Raw genomic sequence first — 22149 nt, forward strand, 5'->3', positions numbered from 1 at the left:
TTATAGAGTCCATTTTGTTCCGTTATTATGATATGTCCACAGTTCGTGGGAGAGAGATCAGAACACAACACGTGATTCTACTTTATACTATTTACTGTAACGACTGACTAGCGCGGGAAGTGCTCTCAGAATATGTAGGGGCATTCACCCATGCGCATTTAACATAAACAAATGTAACATCCCCTTTGTTTTGAAGAAAAACAACATAAACAAAGTATAACAAATATAACAGAAAATCAGATTAAACAGAAGAATAAACATCATGTAGTACATTGTATTAATTGATACATGTGTAATATCAAGAAATTGTTATAATCAATGATCATGTTCCTAACATAGTAACTAGAGTAAATTTAGAGATAAATTTTGAACAGTTTCTATGAGTAAACTGTTATCATCCAAAATAGTTTCATGACACAGAGAATTAAAAGTTTATCATCAATGGAATTCCATAGCTAATTGTTTAACTGTTTGTTTGACATTAAACTACCCAATCGCTGCTTGGGAAAGCTCTGAGCGATTTTCTCACACGACCAGATCGTGTTACATAACTATAAACATTTTTGGATTTGTCCTTGATGTTGGGCAGAGCGGTATCTGGGGTTCTCAGTGGGGAATTGTTGTTGGTGTTATTTTGGCGCGAATTTGCATGATTTGATTTGGACTTTCTAATGAACATGCGATTGCGCCTGTATCTCGCGCCATCGGATGCCTGAATTTTGTATGACCTTTCGTTGTGCTGCACAAGCACTTTCCCTGGTTCCCATTTTTCTCCCGGGGTTTTCTGAAATGTGATATTTTCCCCTGATTGCAGAGAAGGAAGTGATCGTGTGGATCGGTCATAATAAAATTTTGACCTTGTTTGTTGTTTCTGCATACTTTCTCGGGCTTTCTTTGCGTTAACAGGCTTTGGAGATAACTGTTCATGAGTTGCTGGGAGAATTGATCTTAGCCTGCGTCCTTGTAGGCGTTGGCTAGGGCTATAACCAGTTGCAGGTAATGGGGAATTTCTGTGTTCGAGAAGAGGCAAGTAGGGGTCACAGTTGGCGTCTTTTGACTTTTGTAGTATGCGTTTTGCAAGCTTAACGTATATCTCACTCAGTCCATTTGAACTTTGATGATGTGGGCTTGACGTGACGTGCGTAAAATGCCAGTCTCTAGCAAAACTGCTAAATGGCTCGGATGTGAATTGTGGTCAGTTGTCCTATTTAAGTTGTTCAGGTATGCCAAACCGACTAAAATGTACCTTTAATTTGCGAATCGCCGTGTTACTTTTTGGTGTTTGGTAGTAAATCTATTTCGAAAAATCTGCTGAACGCGCATACAGTAATTAGGTACTGTTTGTTATCGAATGCGAAAATGTCACATGATACGTTTTGCCACGGCCTCTGGGGCACCTCATGGGAAAAGAGTGGTTCTTTTGCGTTCGCAGGGCGGTATTTCTCGCATAACGAGCATGCTTGCACGTATTCTAATATTTGATTACTCATACCTGGCCAGAACATGATATCACTAGCACTCCGCGTTGCTTGGTTGCAGCCCTGGTGGCTGTTATCGTGAACAGCTTTTATCATGTCAAAGCGTTCTGACCTTGGCATGATTATCTTTTGTCCCTTAAATATAAAGCCATTTTCAAACGATAGCTCATCTCTGTGGTTCCAATACTCAACTACAGATTTGGGACAGTCTTGGCGCACACGTGGCCAACCGTTTCTTATAACCTGTATGAGGGTTTGAACCTGATCATCATTTTGTGATGCAATTCGAATTTTTTCGAGCTTTTGGTCACTGACCGGTAACTGTTTGAGTACAGTATGTACATGTGCGTCCAGGTCTTCTAGTAAGTCTGGATGTGTTTCCGGTACAAAGTTCCGACTTAACGCGTCTCCGAGTGGTATGTTCGAACCTTTTTTATGTACTACTTCTATATCGTACGGTTGCAGTTTTAATAGTATTCTTTGCAGTCTGGGAGGTGCTGCACAAAGGGGTTTTTTCATTATGGCGACAACTGGAGCGCAGTCGCTCTCCACTATTGTGTGTTTGCCATATATGTACTGTTTTAACTTCAGTACTCCTAGGAGAACGGCCAGTGTCTCTTTTTCAATTTGAGACCATAATATTTGACTTAACGATTTACTGCTGTACGCTACTGGTTTGTTGTCTTGTAGACATACCATGCCAATGCCCTTTGTAAAACATCAACTTGCAGCGTAACCGGTTTTGCTGGGTCAAAGTATTTTAAGACTGGTGCCTGTGTGATGACCTCTTTGACCTTTGCGAATGCCGCGTCATATTCTGGGTTCCCGATGAACTCCGTGTCCTTTTTTAGAAGGCGCGCATAGAACTTGTCAGTTCCGAGAGGTTTGGCGCGAATTTAAAGAGATAATTAAGGGCGCCAAGCAAAGATTCTAGTTCTTGTCTATTTCTGGGTGTGTTCATGTTTACGATAGCAGAAACTTTGTCCTTGTCTACAGACAGGCCTTGATCCGTGATCACGTGCCCGAAATAATTAACCTGATTTTGACAAATGACAGCCTTGTCGGGGTTAAATTTGAGTCCTTTTTCTCGCGCTCGCGTAAGCACGCTTCTGAGATTTTCATCGTGCTCGGACCTTGACTTGCCAAATATGATCAAGTCGTCGACTATACAGGCCATGCCTTCGAGCGGCTCCAGAATTTCGTCCATTTTCCGGTTATAGATATCTTGAGACGACTTTAGACCCATGGGAAGTCTTAGATAACGGTATCGGCCGAAGGGTGTTGCAAATGTGGTAAGACGTGACGACGCGTCAGGTAGCTCACACGAATAGTACCCTTTCGTTGCGTCCAAAACGCTAAAATATTTCGCGCCCGCTAGTTTTGCAGTGACGTCATCGATCGTGCGCAAAGGATAGTACGGTCTCTGAATGCATTCATTCAATGCTTTTGGATCTATGCAAACTCTAAGACCTTTTTATTCGGTTTTTCGACACATACTATAGCATTGACCCATTCCGTTGGCTCTGTTACTTTAGCAATTATGCATTTTGACTTCATTAAATCGAGCTCTGTCTTTAACTTATCCCGTAAGGCATGCGGTACTTTTCTTGTGGCGCACACGACAGGCACAGCATTATCTTTAAGCTTAATTGAACAAGTGCCTTCAAAATGTCTAATTCCTTCGAAAACGTCTCTAAACCCGGTCATTATTGGATGAACCGTAGTTTTTTGTTGGTCAATGGCATATGTTAACTGAATTAAACCAAGATTGCAGGCTGTTTGTAGATTTATCAATGCAGGGGCGTTTTTCTGGTTTACAACATAAAACTCTGCTTGAGTTGACCTATCTTTGTAAACAATGCGGAGGTGTATTTTACCGATAACAGTCAGCTGATTTCCACAATAGGATGTTAATTTTGATTCGTGGGGTAGCAAAGGGCCATTAATTATTAATTTTCGGAATTTTTCTTGTGGGAGTATGTTGACCTGGCTTCCTGTATCAATTTTTGCATCAAGGCTTGAGTTATGAATCTGGATATGGACAATGGCCTGATCTGGTCTAGAATGTGAAGGAAAATCACTTACCGGGTGGACGAAAAAATCATCCTCACTCGAATCAGTAAAATCCAAACTTTCACTGACTGAATGCACATTTTTATCTGTTTCTGTTCTACACATTTTAGCGAAGTGAATAAATTTCGAACACTTGTTGCATTTTAAGCCAAATGCTGGACAGTCTGTTTGTTTGATTTTTTTATTTCCGCATCGTGAGCAAATGTTCCTGTGTGTCTTCTGCATGTCAGGTCGGCTGCGTCTCATGCGTATCCGTTCGGGCTGGTCACGCTTCTGGTATGACTCTTTCCTTTGTTTATTTAGATTTCGTCCTCTGTGGGCATTTGACTGTGCGGCACAAGATCCTGCTTTCTGAGACGTGATCGAATCTATCTCTTTGTCGTGAGCTTTCATAGCCTCTATTTGTTTTTTTTTTTTTTTATTATATTCGTATGATTGTGCAATTTCCTTTGCCGTTTGTAATGTTATGTCTTTTCCTTTTTCTATCAATGTTTCGCGCACCCGTTCCGATTTGCAACCAAATACTATTCTGTCTCTTAGCATTTCGTCTAATTTATCTCCAAAATCGCAATCCTTTGCCTTAATTGATAGTCTTGCAATAAATTCGTCGATAGTGTCCTCGTTCTGAATTTCATGATAAAATTTGTATCTTGCGAAAACTGGATTTGCTTGGGGCTCGACAAATTCCTTGAATTCAGTAAGAATGAACCCGGGTCTTTATTTTGAGCCTCCGTTAAGTCCCATGACTCGTGTACCGTGCGGCCTCTATCGCCCACCAATAATAATATGTAAGCACATTTTTCTTTCGGATTTTTCCCTTCAAGGGGTCCATCGAACATCAACTTGCTGTGTCTTTCAAACTTACTCCAACTGTCTGGGAGATTAGTTGACTCCCAGTCCATAGATGGGTGTTGTAGACCAGTGCTTCCTGTTGCCATTGTCAGTGTTCACTTTACAAGTCTTGCAGTTATAGTATTTTTGTTTTATATCCAATCTATCACTTTGAGTTGTTTACACTTTAAGTAACTGATTTTAAATCCCGTTTCTTACACCATGTTTCGTTATTATGATATGTCCACAGTTCGTGGGAGAGAGATCAGAACACAACACGTGATTCTACTCTATACTATTTACTGTAACGACTGACTAGCGCGGGAAGCGCTCTCAGAATATGTATGGGCATTCACGCATGCGCATTTAACATAAACAAATATAACACATTTTACGTATGTATGTGCTAGGGTTGTTAGTGGTGTTGCTTATTTCATCACCTCTCATCTGTTACAAGAGATTTTTTCAGAACTCTCTTACAACAACCACATATTTAAGAATATAACCTATGCCAATAAGGCACTAGGTTATATGAAAAGAAAATTATCCTCTACTAAATTACTAATGGAGGTGTTCAAAAACTAGTATACAAATATTTTGTCTGGTCGCAAGTTGAGTATGCCTCAGAAATCTGGATCGCTGCATAAAGCTTACATCTGCATGGTAGAGACGGTGCTGTGGATGGCGGTTTGTTTTAAGCGGACTCTAGATCAACGGATACGACTTCAAACGGATTATGTTCTTTAAGATATATCATAATTTTGTAGCATTATATGCACAGAATCCAAACTGTCTCAATAGACACATGTAACCCCTTCATCGTAGACAAATTCAAGTTAAATTTCACTACGACAAAGGTACTTACCCCTAACAGAATAACTATCTTGAACAATCTGTCTGGTAAGATTTAGGCTAGAAGTGGTCCCCACACCAAAAGCAATGTATTACTTTTCAGGATGCAATGGTCACCAAACCTCTCAAAATAACAAAGCTATCGACTGATGATAGAGGCGTTGTTTGAGACAGCGGCAACACAATTATGTTTTATACATTTAACCCTACTTGGTTTTTGTCAATAGCTTTTGATTGAAATTTTACACACATTTAGAATAATCTATTGTTAATGGCAAAATTCACAGAAAAAAGTTGATGCTAATTTTTTTTCTTTCTATTTATCCTTGACAGATTACTGGTGTAACTGTATGATTTGCTTTTGTGTTAAAATCGAACTTTCTTATTTAAAATTTAATGCGTTTAAGAAAGGGCTGTGGTCGTAAAATGGATAAAATTATAAGATGGCTTTAATCTCATACCAGCTATGCTTTCAAGAGATCTTACTGCAGATTTTATTTACTATCTGGCATTCAACCGACTGAAATAAATATGCACAGGATAAAGCATTTTTCATTTAAAGTTTCGGGAATCCTTCCATACTCTTATTTTGCAGATGCCTTCTGGGCTTAACTTCGCTGAGATGTTTTAGCTTCAGAACGCACATTCATGGACAATCTGGTTACAAATGGTACTTATAAACAACAATAGAGCAACTACAAACATTGATAAATACGAGCGGCGGGGTACATGTATACGCATTTAAGTTGAATCTTTAAAAGAATAGAGTAACAATTAATGCTTCACTATCGTGATAAATGTGTATGATATGTTTTAATAAATCAACCTGTAAATACCAGAGCTAATGAAGAAATTATTGGGCAAATACAAGTAATTTTAAAGAATATGCTTCATGTATGAAATAAAATATATAAGAAAATCATTTGAAAGCAAAGAATCCAACCAACCAACCAACCAGAGTTCTTTCATGAGACGTAATTAAGTGAGAAATACTCCTCACGCCCCAAAACTCTACCCCTATTCCCCCAAGCACCAGCTTAAGAGTAACAGAGATTATGATTCCAAGGGACCAGAAAATATAACAGAACTGACTCCAAGTACAGGGAGACATTTTACGACCTCCACAACGCACTTAAAGACTTGGAACCAACGGAAGCATAGAATATTTAACTTCAACTCTTTTCATAATTGTACATGTACGTAATAAAATTTCGTGATTATTGTGACATAAAATGTCAAATAAAATCCTTATCAGTGTATCAAATCTTGAAACTTGAACAAAATTTGCAGAGATTCCGCTAGGACAGTGTACGGTTTTGTTGCGATAACAGACACGGTCTCCTGTTAACACGGTTAAACTTTCTTTCTGCTATTAGAACGCCTATCATGACTACAGTCTAAATACTTTTTGTGTCGTGGTAAGTGTTCTTTTCATTGATTTTCTTCTGATTCTATTTTTTTAATTATGAAAAACAGTTTTAAAAAATGATGTTGGTTGCTTGCTTAAAACTTTTAAGACCGATTTGAAATAGAAGTAGAAATTTGAAACAGAAGGTAATTGCCAAGTCATATACACAGGAAACAGAATCGGAATTAGAAGGTGTTTGAACATTCGTGTAATTTAACTGACATGTAACAAAAGATGTTTGACAACTGATGTTATTTAACCGACATGAATTCAGATGTGTTTGATAATTCATGTAATTTAACTGACAGGAAGTAGAAAGGACGTGAAAAATCATGTCATATACAAGACAGGAAATAGAAGGTATTTGACAATTCATGTCATTTAATCCACATAAAATTTGACAATTCGTGTTATTTAACTGACAGGAAATAGAAGTTATTTGAAAAACCTTGTAGTTTAACCGACAGGATATAGATGGTATTTGTCAATTAATGCAATTTAACCGACAGAATGTAGAAGCTATTTGTCAATTAATGTAATTAAATCGACAGAATGTAGAAGGTATTTGAATGTAGAAGGTAATTGTCAATTAATGTAATTTAACCGACAGAATATAGAAGGTATTTGTCAATTAATGTAATATAACCGAAGGATATAGAAGGTATTTGTCAATTAATGTAATTTAACCGACAGAATGTAGAAGGTATTTGTCAGTAATTTAACCGACAGAATGTAGAATGTATTTGTCAATTAATGTAATTTAACCGACAAAATGTAGAAGGTATTTGTCAATTAATGTAATTTAACCGATATAATATAGAAGGTATTTGTCAATTAATGTAATTTAACAGACAGAATGTAGAAGGTATTTGTCAAATAATGTAATTTAACCGACAGGATGTAGAAGGTATTTGTCAATTAATGTAATTTAACCGGCAGGATGTAGAAGGTATTTGTAAATGCCTCCCTTTGATTGGTCAGTTGAAGTAAAAGGGTTCATTCTATATAAATCTGGTATAATATAAATATTAAAGAATATCTATATTGACCCAAATTTACACCTACAGCAAATGCTCATTTTACGTTTCAGATGTTTGAGGTGTGTAAAATAATAGTTTTTACAGCATTTCTAGTTTCAAACTGTCACTTTGTAACAACTTTGTTATGCTACTGTACATCACAACACAATGTAGAACCCGTGTTTGAGAACAATATTACAGCTAATGCCACTACAAAAATTATCCTGGAAAACAAATGTTTTGCCGGAAGTATTCATGGACATTTATTCTGTCCGGAGAATCATACGGTATGTAACAGTTTACGTTTAATTTATACCTTCTCAATAAACAATTGACTTTGAAGTTAGTATGAATTATAAGCAATGTATACGCAACTCACTATTTATATGTAGAAAAAAGGAAGTACTTTATAAGTTTATGCAACACAAAGTATCCTAACAAAAATACAGTACACCGGTTTGTATTTCAAGAAGATGATACGTCAGTGTGAAATATTAGTATTAAAATAGTCTGTGTCGTCTCAAACAAAAACATAATTATAAGGGGCCTTCGTGGCCGAGTGGTCAAGTTAACTGTATTGGAATCACTTGCCCTTCACCATTGTGTGTTCAAAACCTCGATAAGGGTGTAGAATTCCTTCTTGTAGGGAAGGCATCTAGCAGACTTATGGCAGGTCGGTGGTTCTACCCGGTGCCCACTTTTGTCTGAAATAATGCACCGAGAATTCCTAAACTATTAAAAGCTGGAAAGTTGCCATTTGGTACAACAAAAAATGATAATTACATTGTAAATATGCACTTAAACAGTTGAGATTAATGCATATTTCTAAGGTAGAGTATAACACTTGATGGAATTTCATTCTCTAGAAACTTCAAAGTTTTGTATCTTTATTATATTTAGAATGTAGATTCTATATAAACCTTTTCAGTTTTGAAATCTAAACAGATAAAACAAAATCGATTACAAAGTTATCAGTTGTGAAAACATTCAAAATATATCAGTACATGTATATATCATTCAACATAGTAAATTGTTAATTGTAAGTAATTGGTAACTAGCATTGAGTATTATTAAATTAGCATTCTTATATGCTTGTTTCTGTTAGAACACGCTTACGCTTAAATGACGTCACATTAACGGGCGATGATATCAATTTTTCGTTGCGACCAAGAAAGAGCGTCTTCTTTTTTGGACAAAATGCATATTAGAATCGAAATAATGTATAGCAAAATCGTGTTTTACTTACATTATTACACTCAAAGTCGGTTATACGTCGCTAGAATAAAACTTGGCTATAATTCTGCAGACTGGGTCTTTTCATTTAAACCACTCATAAATTTCTGATATTTTCAACCTTTAAAGCGACTAATCCACACATTATGATTTGTGATTTTTAAAATAATTTATCACCGAAAAGCAAAATGCCGCCACTGTTCCATATATTTACATGACACTTAATAGTTGATTAGTTTCTAGTTTCCAGAATTGCAAGAACATTCGAGTTTTCGCAGTTTTTCTCGTGCACTATTGTAAACCGTTGCAACGCTTTATTTTGTAAAGATTGATATAAATATTGCACGAGACGCGATAGTATTTTAAGAAACTTTTATCACGAGGGCAGCAAACCAATACTGTGTATGCGTATATTTTGCTTCCGTCACTAATAATAGAGTGAACACGTATCTATAGGTATCGCACAGTATTATGACGTTTTTAGTTTTAGCAGTATATAAATAAATCAGTAGCATTCTCGTTTAAAGTAAAGATATATGATGGAAATCAATAGTTGGCTTGATGGCGCAGTAGGTTGTGTGGATAGATACATATTTTTGTAGTGATAGTTGTGACGGTTCGAACATTGCATTCGACCAACTTTATTTTTTTGCATTACATACTTTGTGTAAGTTTGTTTTTCTCTGGTTTCTAATTCATTTTTGTCGAGCCCGCTTGCGGTGAGCTCGATATAGTCGTCACTTTTGGCGGGTCGGTGTATGTGCGTGCGTCCGTTCGTGTGTGCGTGCGTGCGTTCGTCCGTCCGCCCGTCTGATTTTGTCCGGACCATAACTTTGACATGCATGGACCAATTTTGTTTATATTTGGCATGAATGTTTACCTCAATGAGAAGGAGTGTCATGCGCAAACCCCATAATTCTATCTCAAAGGTCAAGGTCACAGTTAAAGGTCAAAAGTCAAATTGAAGTTTGTCCGGAGCATTTCTTCTTCATGCATGGTGGGATTTTGATGTAACTTGGCATGAATGTTCACCATTATGAGACGGAGTGTCATGCGCAAGAACCAGGTCCCTAGGTCTAAGGTCAAGGTCACACTAAGAGGCCAAAGGTGCTGGCGGGCTCGACATTCTGCCCGTGGCCATGCAGAATGTATTTCTAGTCTTGTTTCTTATTTTCGTACAAAATCGGTAGCACTTTAACTCAATCGATACTGAAATTTATGACCGGGCAATGCTTTTATTAAAGTGAAGTTTAAGATTGTAACAAAATTTATAAAACTAACCCGTACAGCTTAAAAAATATCACAGGAAAGCTCGAAAAACATAAGATAATATTAAAGGCGGAGTGTATTTAAACATAATTACGTGTCACTAGTGACATATATAAGTTAGTGAACAAGTTAGAACTAGATTAACTAACTCGTTTTGTTTTCGTTGAATAGCATTGAAGAAAAAGAAAATAAATACAGTTTTAAAAACAATTTTTTTAATGGTCTGGGAATCGAACTTCTATCCCAACGATAAAGTATACTACGAATACCGTAACCGCTCGGCCAACGAGGAATCACTGACTATCGTTAATAGCATTTAGGAGTGACCTGTCGCTTTTATTAATAGATTTGAAAGGTTACTGGAATAAACCACTTCAGTAAAGGGGTACCCTACCTTTTTATAACTTATTTCTATAATAAATATTTAAATGACTGCGTTATTTGTCAATAAGACGCCGTGGTGCAGTGGTAAGCGTGACGGCTCTAGATTCTAACTTTTGTGAGTTCGAATTCAAACGGAGATCAAAATGTTTGTTTTTTTCATTTTAGATTTTGCTAACTTACATTTTAAAATATAAATATATTTATAGTTCTAAATAAGTCAAATGTCTTTCAAACCCTTTTTTAATAAATGGAACAATCTGGAAAATCCAAATCTAAAAATAAAAGCGACAGGTCACTCCTAAATGCTAGTAACTAGTTTTATGTTTTTGTTTTGTTTGGTTACATTTCAAAACGCCATAATACTACACGATACCTATACGTGTGCGCTCTATTGATTATCATGTTCTCACTGTCACGTGATGTTTGCAAGGTGCAAGGTGCTCGCTGAACGGAATTCCGTTTTTTTTATAAACTGGGAAACCCTTATCAGAAAGAGTAGACGAATGTTTTTATTTTTAATTTATTAGGAAAACAACGGTTTTCAACAAAATTCTATGAAAAATACATTGTTAGAACATCAAAGATGCAACATGAGGTGAATATAGGAAACGTTTGATTTTATAAAATCTCACACCACGTTGTGTGGGTTAGTCGCTTTAATGTCCATTTTATAGATATGCTCTTTACAGTTCTGTATAAAGCTGGAAGACTTACACTCTACTTCTTGCGATGAAACAGTACATAACAGCGCATCTGGTAAGCCAATATGTCATAAACTTTACATTTTCTTCAACTTAAATAATAGAACTAATATTTTCTACAAAAGTTATCCATTTTACCTGGTTAAAACCAGTGTACGTTACATTATTTCTGGGCTTAGAAGTGTCACATTTACTTTTATAGCATACTGGACAACTGGAACAGCCAATACAGCCAAACGATTAACAATGGACGCAGGGACCGAGTACATGGGTCAGAGGCGTTTCATAGGTTTGTTATTTACCATTATACGTTTTCTTTTCTTTGTTTTTAAAAAAAACTTCATTTAGAATCTATACAATTTAAATTTCTACTGCGAAAGAAATTCTTCAGTTCGTTTATCTAAGCTCTATGTTTACTGGTTTTTGAGATTATACATGGTCTAACATGGAACGGATTTGTTGTTGTGTTGTTGTATATGTGGCATAAATACATTCTTTGAATTGGCTTCATATGTTATTCTCAAGCAAGCTTTTCATGGTGATCAATTTAATATCTTTTACATAGTTTAGTAGAATCTTTCTTCCAATAAGTATATGATTTGCAAATGGTAAGGCAGCGTAGAGGTAAGCAAAGAAAATTATCTAGGTTATTATTTCAGCTGACGATGGTCAGTGGGGTGAATGGGGCCCTTGGGATCAGTGCATTGCAACATCGTGTGGTGAATTTGGAATTCACAGAAGGAAGCGTGAGTGTTTATCAAAGTCTGTAGTAGCACACTGCGATGGTGACGATGTAGAGTTGGATAAATGTTTCTTAAATTGCACAGTGAAAGGTAAGATATTACTTGCAACCCTTAAATTTTCTTGGTTTTCGCAAATGCACAGAACATCTGACTGCATAGATTGCGTAACTATGTGAAAAGAAGTTCAATGATTTTAGCACTGGAGAAATTTACTACGGCTAGATAGTAGTGCTGGAGAAATAATTTGTTGTTTGTTTAAGCTCAATTGTTCATAGAATGATGAGGACTGTTGTACACATCCTGATTTTGTCGTCGCCGTCGGTATTCAGTTTAAAGTTTATGTCTTCACTATATTTGGTGAGGGGCAGACATCTTAGGTACTGCCCCTAAAATCATCAAACGTCACGTAAAGATTGATTTTATTAAAAGGTAGACAACTTTTGGGTTAGCGTCAGGTACCACAAAGTTCAATGGGATCAAATAGTGTAATAGCACTAGTTAAGTTCTTTAATGATACAATTCTTGGAAATCAATCATAAGCCAGATACCTAGATCTGGATGTATCTAATGGTCAATCACGGATAACACTTGTATTCCTTCGAGGAAGTTTAGAAAGATCAACTCGGAACTCCTAAGGTCCACAGCTTACAAGTCCCATTCGACCCAACAGAACTATATTTCCAAGATGTGGTCCCCACTGCACCCAAACTTAAAACACTCAACAAGAATTTGCTTACATTTTTTGCCATTTTTATTTGTTTTTATATTTGAATGTCTTTTTAAAGTAAGTCAATCACATTTTGAGCAACATTTTATGACATTTTTTCTTTTTTGTTATATTCTAATAGAGTTTTATTAAAGGAACAAACTAGTCCATATCACATAGTTCGATCTCTACTAGAAATGAATTTTTAATCTTACATTTGCGTTTGATAGATATTGAGATATTGCAATAATCTGAACCAAAAGGCAGGTGTTTAAACAGGTGTAGCTTCAGAATTCATGTATTTCTAATATATCCTGGTTGCGCAACCGGATAGGTAAAGGGATACTAATGAATTCCTTCTAACTTTATATTTGCCTGTGTACATATTTGACAAATATAATAGTATTGCAATAGCTCTTATAATCATATCATTTTTTAAGCAAAGTATGTTTATCAAATGTAACATCTTGGTTGGGCAGCCAGGACAGGAAAATCAAATTTTAAAAATTCTGACACATATACTAAGAAGTCAGTGAACACATAAGTGTAAATGATCATTTGTTAAGCTTTCAATTAAATCCATTACATGTTTAACATCCGATTAACCACCTATAACACGCGGAAACAATAATTTTTATAATAATAATTCATCAGACTTCCGTAAGCCAGCTGGATGGCTGCCTCACATGAAGAATTCTAAAATCTCAAGTGAGATTTCAAACCCTTATCGGTGAGGGGCAAGTAACTAAAAGACAGCGACCTTAACCACCCAACAACGGAGGACGCTCTTTTATAAGAAGGTTGACATTATAAGAGAATATGAAATTATTGTCAATAATGTCGTTTTTCGTATTTCATATTGTTAACATTTCTTGAGCCTTACACAATGTAGGTAGCGCCCTTATTTCGAACTAGTGAGATGATAACAGACAGTAGTCATAGTTTTAACCCTTACATATGTCATATTTTATACGATTTCATACTAGTGCAATACTCGGCAACAATATGCATTATTAACACATTAGAGACCTCTTTTTTTCGAGAAAAAAAATCATGAAATTAATATATAATACAATGTATATATGGCCGTGCGGTCACAAATATCATTTAATGATGGACAAGATTGACTCTACAACACCAAAGTTATGGCCATTGCTTCAACAGAAACACTAATATTCATTTCGTTTTTGCTTTCCTGATCAATCGTCTATGTTAAAAATGGCATTGTCTACCACATCGGAACTGTTTTCGCGACTCGCGCTCGGAAATGATTATGCGGTCAGTATAATCATTAAGATCAGGATCGACGAAGAAGACCACTGATGCAATTTTACTATTATGTTTTCTAATGTATGACCTCTGACAAGGGTAGGTGCCCGTACATGATGTTGCATACATATGATTGCAGTATGCCAGTCTAATTGCAGTGATAACAAGAAAGAAATTCAAGTATCCCATTAACAATTGAAATATATATATAAATATTGCAAAGAAAATCGTTCTTCCTGTGAGCAAATTTCGTCTTTTGGCCTTTTCTTTTTTTGGTGCTGGTCTTAATATAAATGCAAATTGTATAGAAAGTAAAATCCATGTATTTAGTGCTCAAATTTATTGTCATGACTGGATGTAATGTCACGCAGTATAACATACGAGTTTCACCTAATCTACCCTCCCATGTCTCTTGTCTCATGTTTAATCGAATAGCCAGTTTCCAATAAACGTTTTATCAATAGAGTTACCTACTAGCAATGCATCAGTACGAATATTGTTTCTGACAGTCTGACAGATCTAGGATTTAAACTACACGGATGCTCTTCTCATCCCTAATTGCTTTAAGGAACTCACAATTAATTTTGATACGAGTATTGATTTCATGTTGTAGAATTTTGCCATCCATATAGAATATATTACCCTGCAAGTTTTACTTCGAGATCCATCAGGTGTTGCGATGAATTAAGGCCAGAACTGGTAAATTATTTACATTGGCCTCTTCATTGACAGACCATATCAGACATCAAATTTATCTTATGATGATTCCTTTGTACACTTCTGTATGTAATATTTGATCGCAAAACCACCGTGCAAGTTTTCCAATATTAAACCCTCACCTGTTTTACTGTTTGCTGTAATATGTATCCGCATGGAAGAAACTAGTCCCACACGACTTTCTAAAAAAACTTATGTAGTGTTAAAGTGCAAAAAGATGAACTCTCCATATAAATGAAAAAAGTTTCTTCGTCGGTTAATTTGATTGTAGAATGGAAAACGCTTGTCGTTTCTTTTTTGTTCACTTTAAGTTGATGGTCAGTGGTCTGATTGGTCAACATGGTCTACATGCACAAGTTTTACGGCAAAGGATGCTTTAACTCATAGGTAGTATTTTATTTTGAATCTGTCATACATATATATGCCTTGCCTGCATTTCTTGTTGTATTTTTTACTTGTCTTTGAAAGATTAGGCAAGGAGAAGCAACACCAAGCGAGCAACCGCGTACGAGGCGGTAACTTTCTCTCTACTCGAATAAATCTCACACATTTTTTGCCCCAAATTCTTTCCCCCTAAAACACATCAAGTACAACATGCCAGTTAGAAATAATGTTAAAAGTGGCCAGAACTGGCTGGAAGCAATGCACATGTCACAATTCTCATTTTCACCTTGCTATTGGCTCATTGTCACAGGGGTAAAAAAATTCAAAATGACTTTTTGGCATTTTTCTTCTTAGAAAACATTAACAATGTAATAAATTTAAGTGTATATGGCGCATGCATGAAAACGGTATTTTGTACTATTAGTGCAATATTCATTTCTTATTCTAGCATAAAACTGCTGTTCTTGTCACTTTGGGGGTGTTTTAACAGAGAGATTCTCGCGCTCGCGTGCTGTTAAAACACCTTTTTATATATGCGCGTTTGATTTAATCATATTTTATTGCTTCTGAACACATAATACACAGCATAATACATAATAGGTAACAAAAGCAAATAGGTTGGGCTACAAGTTATTACAACATTAGAAGTCAGCCCTTCCCAAGTGCGTAACATTAATGGCAAACAAAAATGAACGAGTGTATTAGTTAAATTTAGCATTCCTTAAAGATATTGTGATATAGTAATGATAGTAATAATAATTACAATGATAAGAAGAAGATGAAGAAGAAGAAGAAGGGAATAATAATTATGATGATGATATCAATGATAGTAACAAAATGATAACAATAATAGTAATTATGGTAATAATTTCACAATGATAATTTACAAGTTTTAGAAATAGTCAAGTTATGGTTGTATCATGATAGATGCGTTAATGTAGAAAAGAAACAAATATGCTGCTCCATTTCTCCGAGTGTCTTCCCAGTAATCACAAACATCCTGTCCCAAAGTAACGTAAAAATGACAAGAGGACATAAGAAATACATTATGTACTGTCGAAACGTCTTGTGTGTTTGATATAGTTTTGAACTTCGATGAAAAGAGTAGTGTTATCTTCTATAGAAATATTATCATTGCCGTATAATAGCTTATTGACACTTAGTGGATGAAATAATCTTGTTTTAGAAAAAAGTTCTCTTCTTTGATGTGAAAAACGAGTGCATTTAAAGAAATTGTGTTCTGCGTCTTCCGTTTCGGATCCGCTGTCGCCCTTTGGATTTTCTCTGATGTGATTATTAAACAAGTCGGCGTTTAGATTACTGCACTTGTTTCGTATCCTAGCGTGAAACACAGAGTATCGTCTGTCACCGATTAAGTAAAAAGTAGGGAATTGTGGAGGCTTTAAATTTTTTTAAGTTTACTTTTGAAAGCCGAAATATGCGCGTAAACGTATTATGGCCCCAAAACGGATAATTAAAAACGAAATTACGTCAACGTGAAAAAACAACGCAGACGTTCCCGCGCATTTCATGGAAATTTAATGACATTGAGGGACACTATTCATTTATTACTTTTTGCGCGTTTTATGCTAGAATAGCGTTAGCGCATGTTCTTTTCATGTTATAACATATTCAGAATCCCTCGGGAAACGTTAGTACCCTCACTCTACCGGGTCGGGTACCAACCAATCCTTTGGGATTCTGCAGATGTTATAACACAAAAACATGCGTTATCCCTACATTATAAACCTACATTAATTTTGTCAAAAATACAGCTTGTATTTCACAAGTAATTATGAACAGGCTTGAAATTTTTTTTTTTAGAAATAAATGAAGTTTTAGAGTACACTTTTTATAGGACTTTGTCAGGTCGTGCATATTAAATGAAAGTAGAGTCCGGCAACATACAATACAAAAGGTACAATACTTTACTTCAATCTACTAATAGAACACGAACGCCAGCAGACATGATTAGTAAACGTGCAAAAGGCAAACAAATGTTATATCTCATCGTGCGTCGTCTATCGACGCCGACAAGTATATATCAGTCAGGCAGAAGTTGATTGTTTCGCTGGTGATTTTCTTCATCATTTATCTAAAGAAATTCTTCCCATGCAGAACTCTGGTTTCCATGGCAACGGGAAGGGGAATCTTAAAAACCTTCGTGTCAGAATCCATTGGTCATATTTCAAAAATATTCAAAGAAATATTTTTTGGGTGATCCCTCTACCAAGAGAATTCATATTATTTCTATTTGTCAAAAACGTGGCCTCTGCTGTTGTGGTCACTTTCCACTATTTAAAGAAGCTACCTGCCTGATTTAAAAAGAACTTCACACTATGATACTTGGGTGACAGCTATCAAGATTTCATAAATACATAAATAAAAAGTGGTCACTTTTCGCTATTTGTATATGGTGGAAATGCTGGCCTGATTTTGAAATAATTTGAGTCATATGTTCATTGGATGATATTTTATCAAGATTCGTTAATCATTCCGATTAAAAAAACATGGCGGCCAGATATAAAATTGGAAAAATCTTCAAATGACATTTTCTCCCATATGGTTGGTCCGATTAAAGTAACAGAAATGTCCATTTGGTCACCCAAACCCAACACTAATCAAATTATTTTGATTCGTAAAATAACAAGGGTGTGGGCACACTAGCCATAGCTTGATCATATCAAGTGGCTCCAACGTTGTTTGAGCGGTGAATTTCACGATGAAAAAGTGGATGAAAGAAATATCACATTTCCGGTCTTGTAAGTATGATTTAAGGGAATTTCTACCGGTTATATACTGAATAAAATGAAAGCGATTATTGCACTTGTAGCATAAATGTGTCCGTTTCATAGCACATGTGTTCATTTAGCTGATATTTGTGTCGTTTATTCAAACACTTCTGTACAGTCTAACGGGGAAGCAGATTTTTGTTATTTTTTAGAGTATTGCATGATATTAGTACGGGGCCAGAAACGTCTACCATTTAACTCCCCCTCCCCCTCCCCCGACTTTTTTTCATAGGTAACAAATTGTTTGGCAGGACAAACTTTTTCAAAATAAAAAAAATGTTCTCATGAAAAACTCCTTGGAGCTATATATGATGATAATTAGTCATATCGTGGTCCGTTTGGGTGACAAAAAAATAAAAAAAAGATGGTGTCAAAATGGAGCTGAGGCATTTGCCTTTTAACAGCAGTATTTTTATTTTAATTAATTTATTTGCATAATCATGAATATTAATGAGAATGTTACAAAATGGAAAAAAATGTTTAAAAGATAACATTTTAATTCAATTTAAATGTACCAAACAGTCTTGATCTGGTCTTAAGTCTCTCAGTGTTTTCTAAAATTACATTTTGTTACTCTTATGGTATTTTTTACTTTAAACTAGGTATGCTTGGCTTATTTGTATAAAATGAACCAGTGCCACAAACAACGAATAAAAAACTGAGACCACTAAAACTAAATAAAATGATATAATTAATTTTTATCAATGAAAAAACAATTTTATGTGATCGATATTGGACACTTAAGATTCATTACACTGTTGCTGTAATTCAGAATACGGCAATGTGACAATCCGCCTGCATCACATGGAGGAAAAACGTGTCCTGGTAAAAGCTGGGAAATAATAGCATGCTCCAATCGTAAGCACTCAATTTCTTACACATATATAGAGGCTTTTTGAGTAATCAAAATGAGCCGTGCCATGAGAAAATCAACATAATGGGTTTAGTACCAGCAAGGATCCAGACCAGCCTGCGCATCCGCGCAGTCTGGTCAGGATCCATGCTGTTCGCCTTATGGTTTCTCTTATAACGATATTCTTTGAAAGCGAACAGCATGGATCCTGACCAGACTGCGCGGATGCGCAGGCTGGTCTGGATCCATGCTGGTCGCAAACCCACTATGTTGATTTTCTCATGGCACGGCTCAAATAACAATATGACTATAAACAACTATTAATGCAACTGATCAATCTTAACCAAAACAAAAGTTTTCTTTCTATTATAAGCAGATAACTTTTGTAATCTTTATGCGGTTTCTAAATATATCGTTTGTTACTTAAAATCTACATCTTTCTCCCCGTTCTTTCAGTTTTGGTAATTAAACGAATAAAGCACACATGACAACTTTATTCATAGGTAGCACAGAATATATATCAGACAAATCATGAGAAACGTTTACAATAAACATATGTATTATATTAAATTTTATTTCCCTTTAGTTACTAGCTGGGAACCATGGGGAAGCTGGAGTGTCTGCTATCAAACTGCAGGCATTGACCTGCAGTTCAGGTATATATATTTGTGGAGTACTTGATATGAAACTAACAGTGCCAAAAACATGTACATAATGTCTTCTGGTGTTAACATGCAGTTAGTAACATGTTCCTCTATACACTGATGACGTAGTTTGTACAGCGTCACCAGTTTACTTACCGGTTCTATGTTCAATGTCCGATGATATTCGTGCCATCTGGGCAGGAAATGGACTAGGGAGCTTTATACAAGTTTTTTTCTGTAACATTGACAAACACATTAATTACGCGGAGTGTCTTTGCGATAAAATAGATGGAAGATGAATTATCGAAAGTTCAGTATTCACAGTACCAATTTGCCGAACTGCGTGTTTAAGGTTAGAAATACGCGACTGAAATAGGCTGATGTATTTTCAATTTTGGGGCAATGGTTCTGGTTCTTATAGTATACCCAGGGGTAGGACATAACATGTACAATGGCATTTTATTTCTGTTCTGGTATCAGTGTATAAAGGTGTTGATTTGACGTGGCGTTTTATTTTCATTGATTTTTCATTTATTTCACCGCATCTAGTAATATTTTAACCGTTTACATGAAACGGCTGTAATACTTAATTGCCGGAGTGTCAACATACTTGCTAAAATATTTTACTACCTCTTAAAATGAATTAACAGAATTGTAGAGCATAATAATGATTTGAAACGATTTTGGATTTAGAAATAATGGATAACCCCATTCAGTTATTCCAAATGTACTGAGTAGTAGATATAAGTTATATTGTGCCTTTCAGGATTATGAGAAAACATTCTTAAAATCTATATATCCTTCTTCTGTGAACCTTTCTTCGTCGGTGCCTTTATGTGATTTCTTCGATGTAACCATCGGATTTAAACAAGGGGAACCTTTGATTATTCTTGTACAACTTATGATATTATTCTTAAGAATTAAATTGTCCAAGTGTTGAAACTTAAGTTATGATTATGCTATATAGCGTAATAAATACATGCAATCCGACAGTCAGTCATAAATATTTCTGAACGTTATTCGTTTTCAGGAACAGAACATGTAGGAGAGATCCATGTGATGGTGAGAAGCTAGGGGCCAAATTATGTCACGGTGAGTGATGATTTTAGAAAAAAAACATCATACTTGTATCTTCGTAGAAAATGACGTACACGCCTACTTTATTAACGTAATGATATAAATCTCAGTGCAACATTACCTTGTAACTAAATTGCAGTAAACAAAATAGAAGTTCTAACATCATTATAGTCTTATGCTTTCAGAGCCGCCAACGTTTAAAGACTGGGGCCCATGGGGTGCGTGTTCAGTGACATGTGGCCTAGGCGACCAAACACGCCATCGTCAATGCGATAACGGAACACCAGATTCGACTTCCACCAGTGTGCCTTGTCTCGGAAATTCTTCGGAGTCAAGACAGTGCATGGATACGTTATGTCACGGTATTTTCCTCGATTATTTTATTAAGACAGGCTGCATATATGTGTTCTCTGGTTAATTTCTTTACTTCAAGTTTTTCTTAATAAACGATTGTTTTAATCAAATTATTTTGATTTCGTTATAAAAGACATTTTAATTTAGTCTGATTCATAGGCTCTTTTTCATGCAGTATTTTAATGATTGTATTTAAAGGTTCAGACCTAGCTTACTGGTCCGAGTGGTCAGCTTGGAGTTTTTGCGAGCCGCCGTGTGATTCAGGCACATCAACGAGGCACAGAGTATGTCATGGTAACAGTACATGTCAAGGTGCATCTGAGGATAATGTGACTTGTTCTCAAAATGTTTGCAATAGTAAGCATGTTTAAATGAGTTCCGGAAATATGCGTATGAGTTGAACATTGTAGGCTATAAGTCAAACGACGTTGAAGGGTGTTTTTCTACTTTTTATCTGTTATTGAGCATAGTTTTGTCAGATATTAAAAAACTAATCTCAGGAACTTTAGACAAAATAACTTGTCATATGAATACACAAAACGTGATATCTTTAGACAAAATAACTTGTTATATGCATACAACAAACTTGATATCTTTAGACAAAGTAACTTGTAATATGCATACACCAAACTTGATATCTTTAGACAAAGTAACTTGTAATATGCATACACCAAACGTGATCTCTTTAGTCAAAATAACTTGTAAAATGCCTACATCAAACTCAGATTTATTTAATAAAGTAACTTGTAATATGCAAACACTAAACTCAGTTACCTTGGACAAAGTAACTTGTAATATGCATACACCAAACTCAATTACTTTGCAACATTCATACCTAAACTTAGTTATTTTGTCTAAATTCAATAACTTCAGACAAAGTATTTTTGCAAAGATATATATTTCGGGTTTCCATATTTACTAAAATCATGAACAGGGTTGTTAATAATTACTTGCAAAAGTAATGCATTAAATTAGCATTACATAGAAAAAATCGGCATTAAATTAGCATTAGCATTACTCATTTTTATCAAAATAATGCATTAAATTAGCATTACGCAGGGTGCATTAGCATTAGCATTACTTTTTGTTAATCATTGCATGTTATAATCACGTACACTATTTGTTTGTTTTTCCTATAATCATTTTAGTTGTTTATTTCATAGAAGCAACACATGACTTTATTACATTTATCATTTGTAATGAATCAAATCTACCAACTAGGGATTATATATAATTTGTATGAAATACTTGGAATGATCCTACAGCACCCTAAGAAACACGGCATTTAAATTCTACAGTATTTTGCATCTGTCTATGTCTCCAGTGCGTAATATTGTTAATGTATTATGTTGAAAGTCAAAT

At 35.5% G+C, this 22149-nt stretch overlaps 1 protein-coding gene across 1 annotated transcript in view; it reads left to right on the forward strand.

Annotated features, from left to right (window-relative positions):
• Window positions 1–22149, forward strand: part of LOC123530521 (SCO-spondin-like) — a 149274-nt gene that overhangs the window by 79268 nt on the left and 47857 nt on the right. Inside the window, exons 24-35 of the mRNA XM_053520726.1 lie at window positions 6951–7002; window positions 7494–7507; window positions 7710–7948; window positions 11237–11303; window positions 11451–11537; window positions 11908–12081; window positions 14995–15070; window positions 18632–18717; window positions 19299–19368; window positions 20387–20448; window positions 20619–20795; window positions 20986–21144. Of these exons, the coding sequence (XP_053376701.1) occupies window positions 6951–7002; window positions 7494–7507; window positions 7710–7948; window positions 11237–11303; window positions 11451–11537; window positions 11908–12081; window positions 14995–15070; window positions 18632–18717; window positions 19299–19368; window positions 20387–20448; window positions 20619–20795; window positions 20986–21144 (1263 nt within the window). The remainder of the gene's footprint in view (window positions 1–6950; window positions 7003–7493; window positions 7508–7709; window positions 7949–11236; window positions 11304–11450; window positions 11538–11907; window positions 12082–14994; window positions 15071–18631; window positions 18718–19298; window positions 19369–20386; window positions 20449–20618; window positions 20796–20985; window positions 21145–22149) is intronic.

The sequence above is a fragment of the Mercenaria mercenaria genome, chromosome 13 (genome assembly GCF_021730395.1).
Source record: "Mercenaria mercenaria strain notata chromosome 13, MADL_Memer_1, whole genome shotgun sequence".
NCBI lineage: Eukaryota > Metazoa > Mollusca > Bivalvia > Venerida > Veneridae > Mercenaria > Mercenaria mercenaria.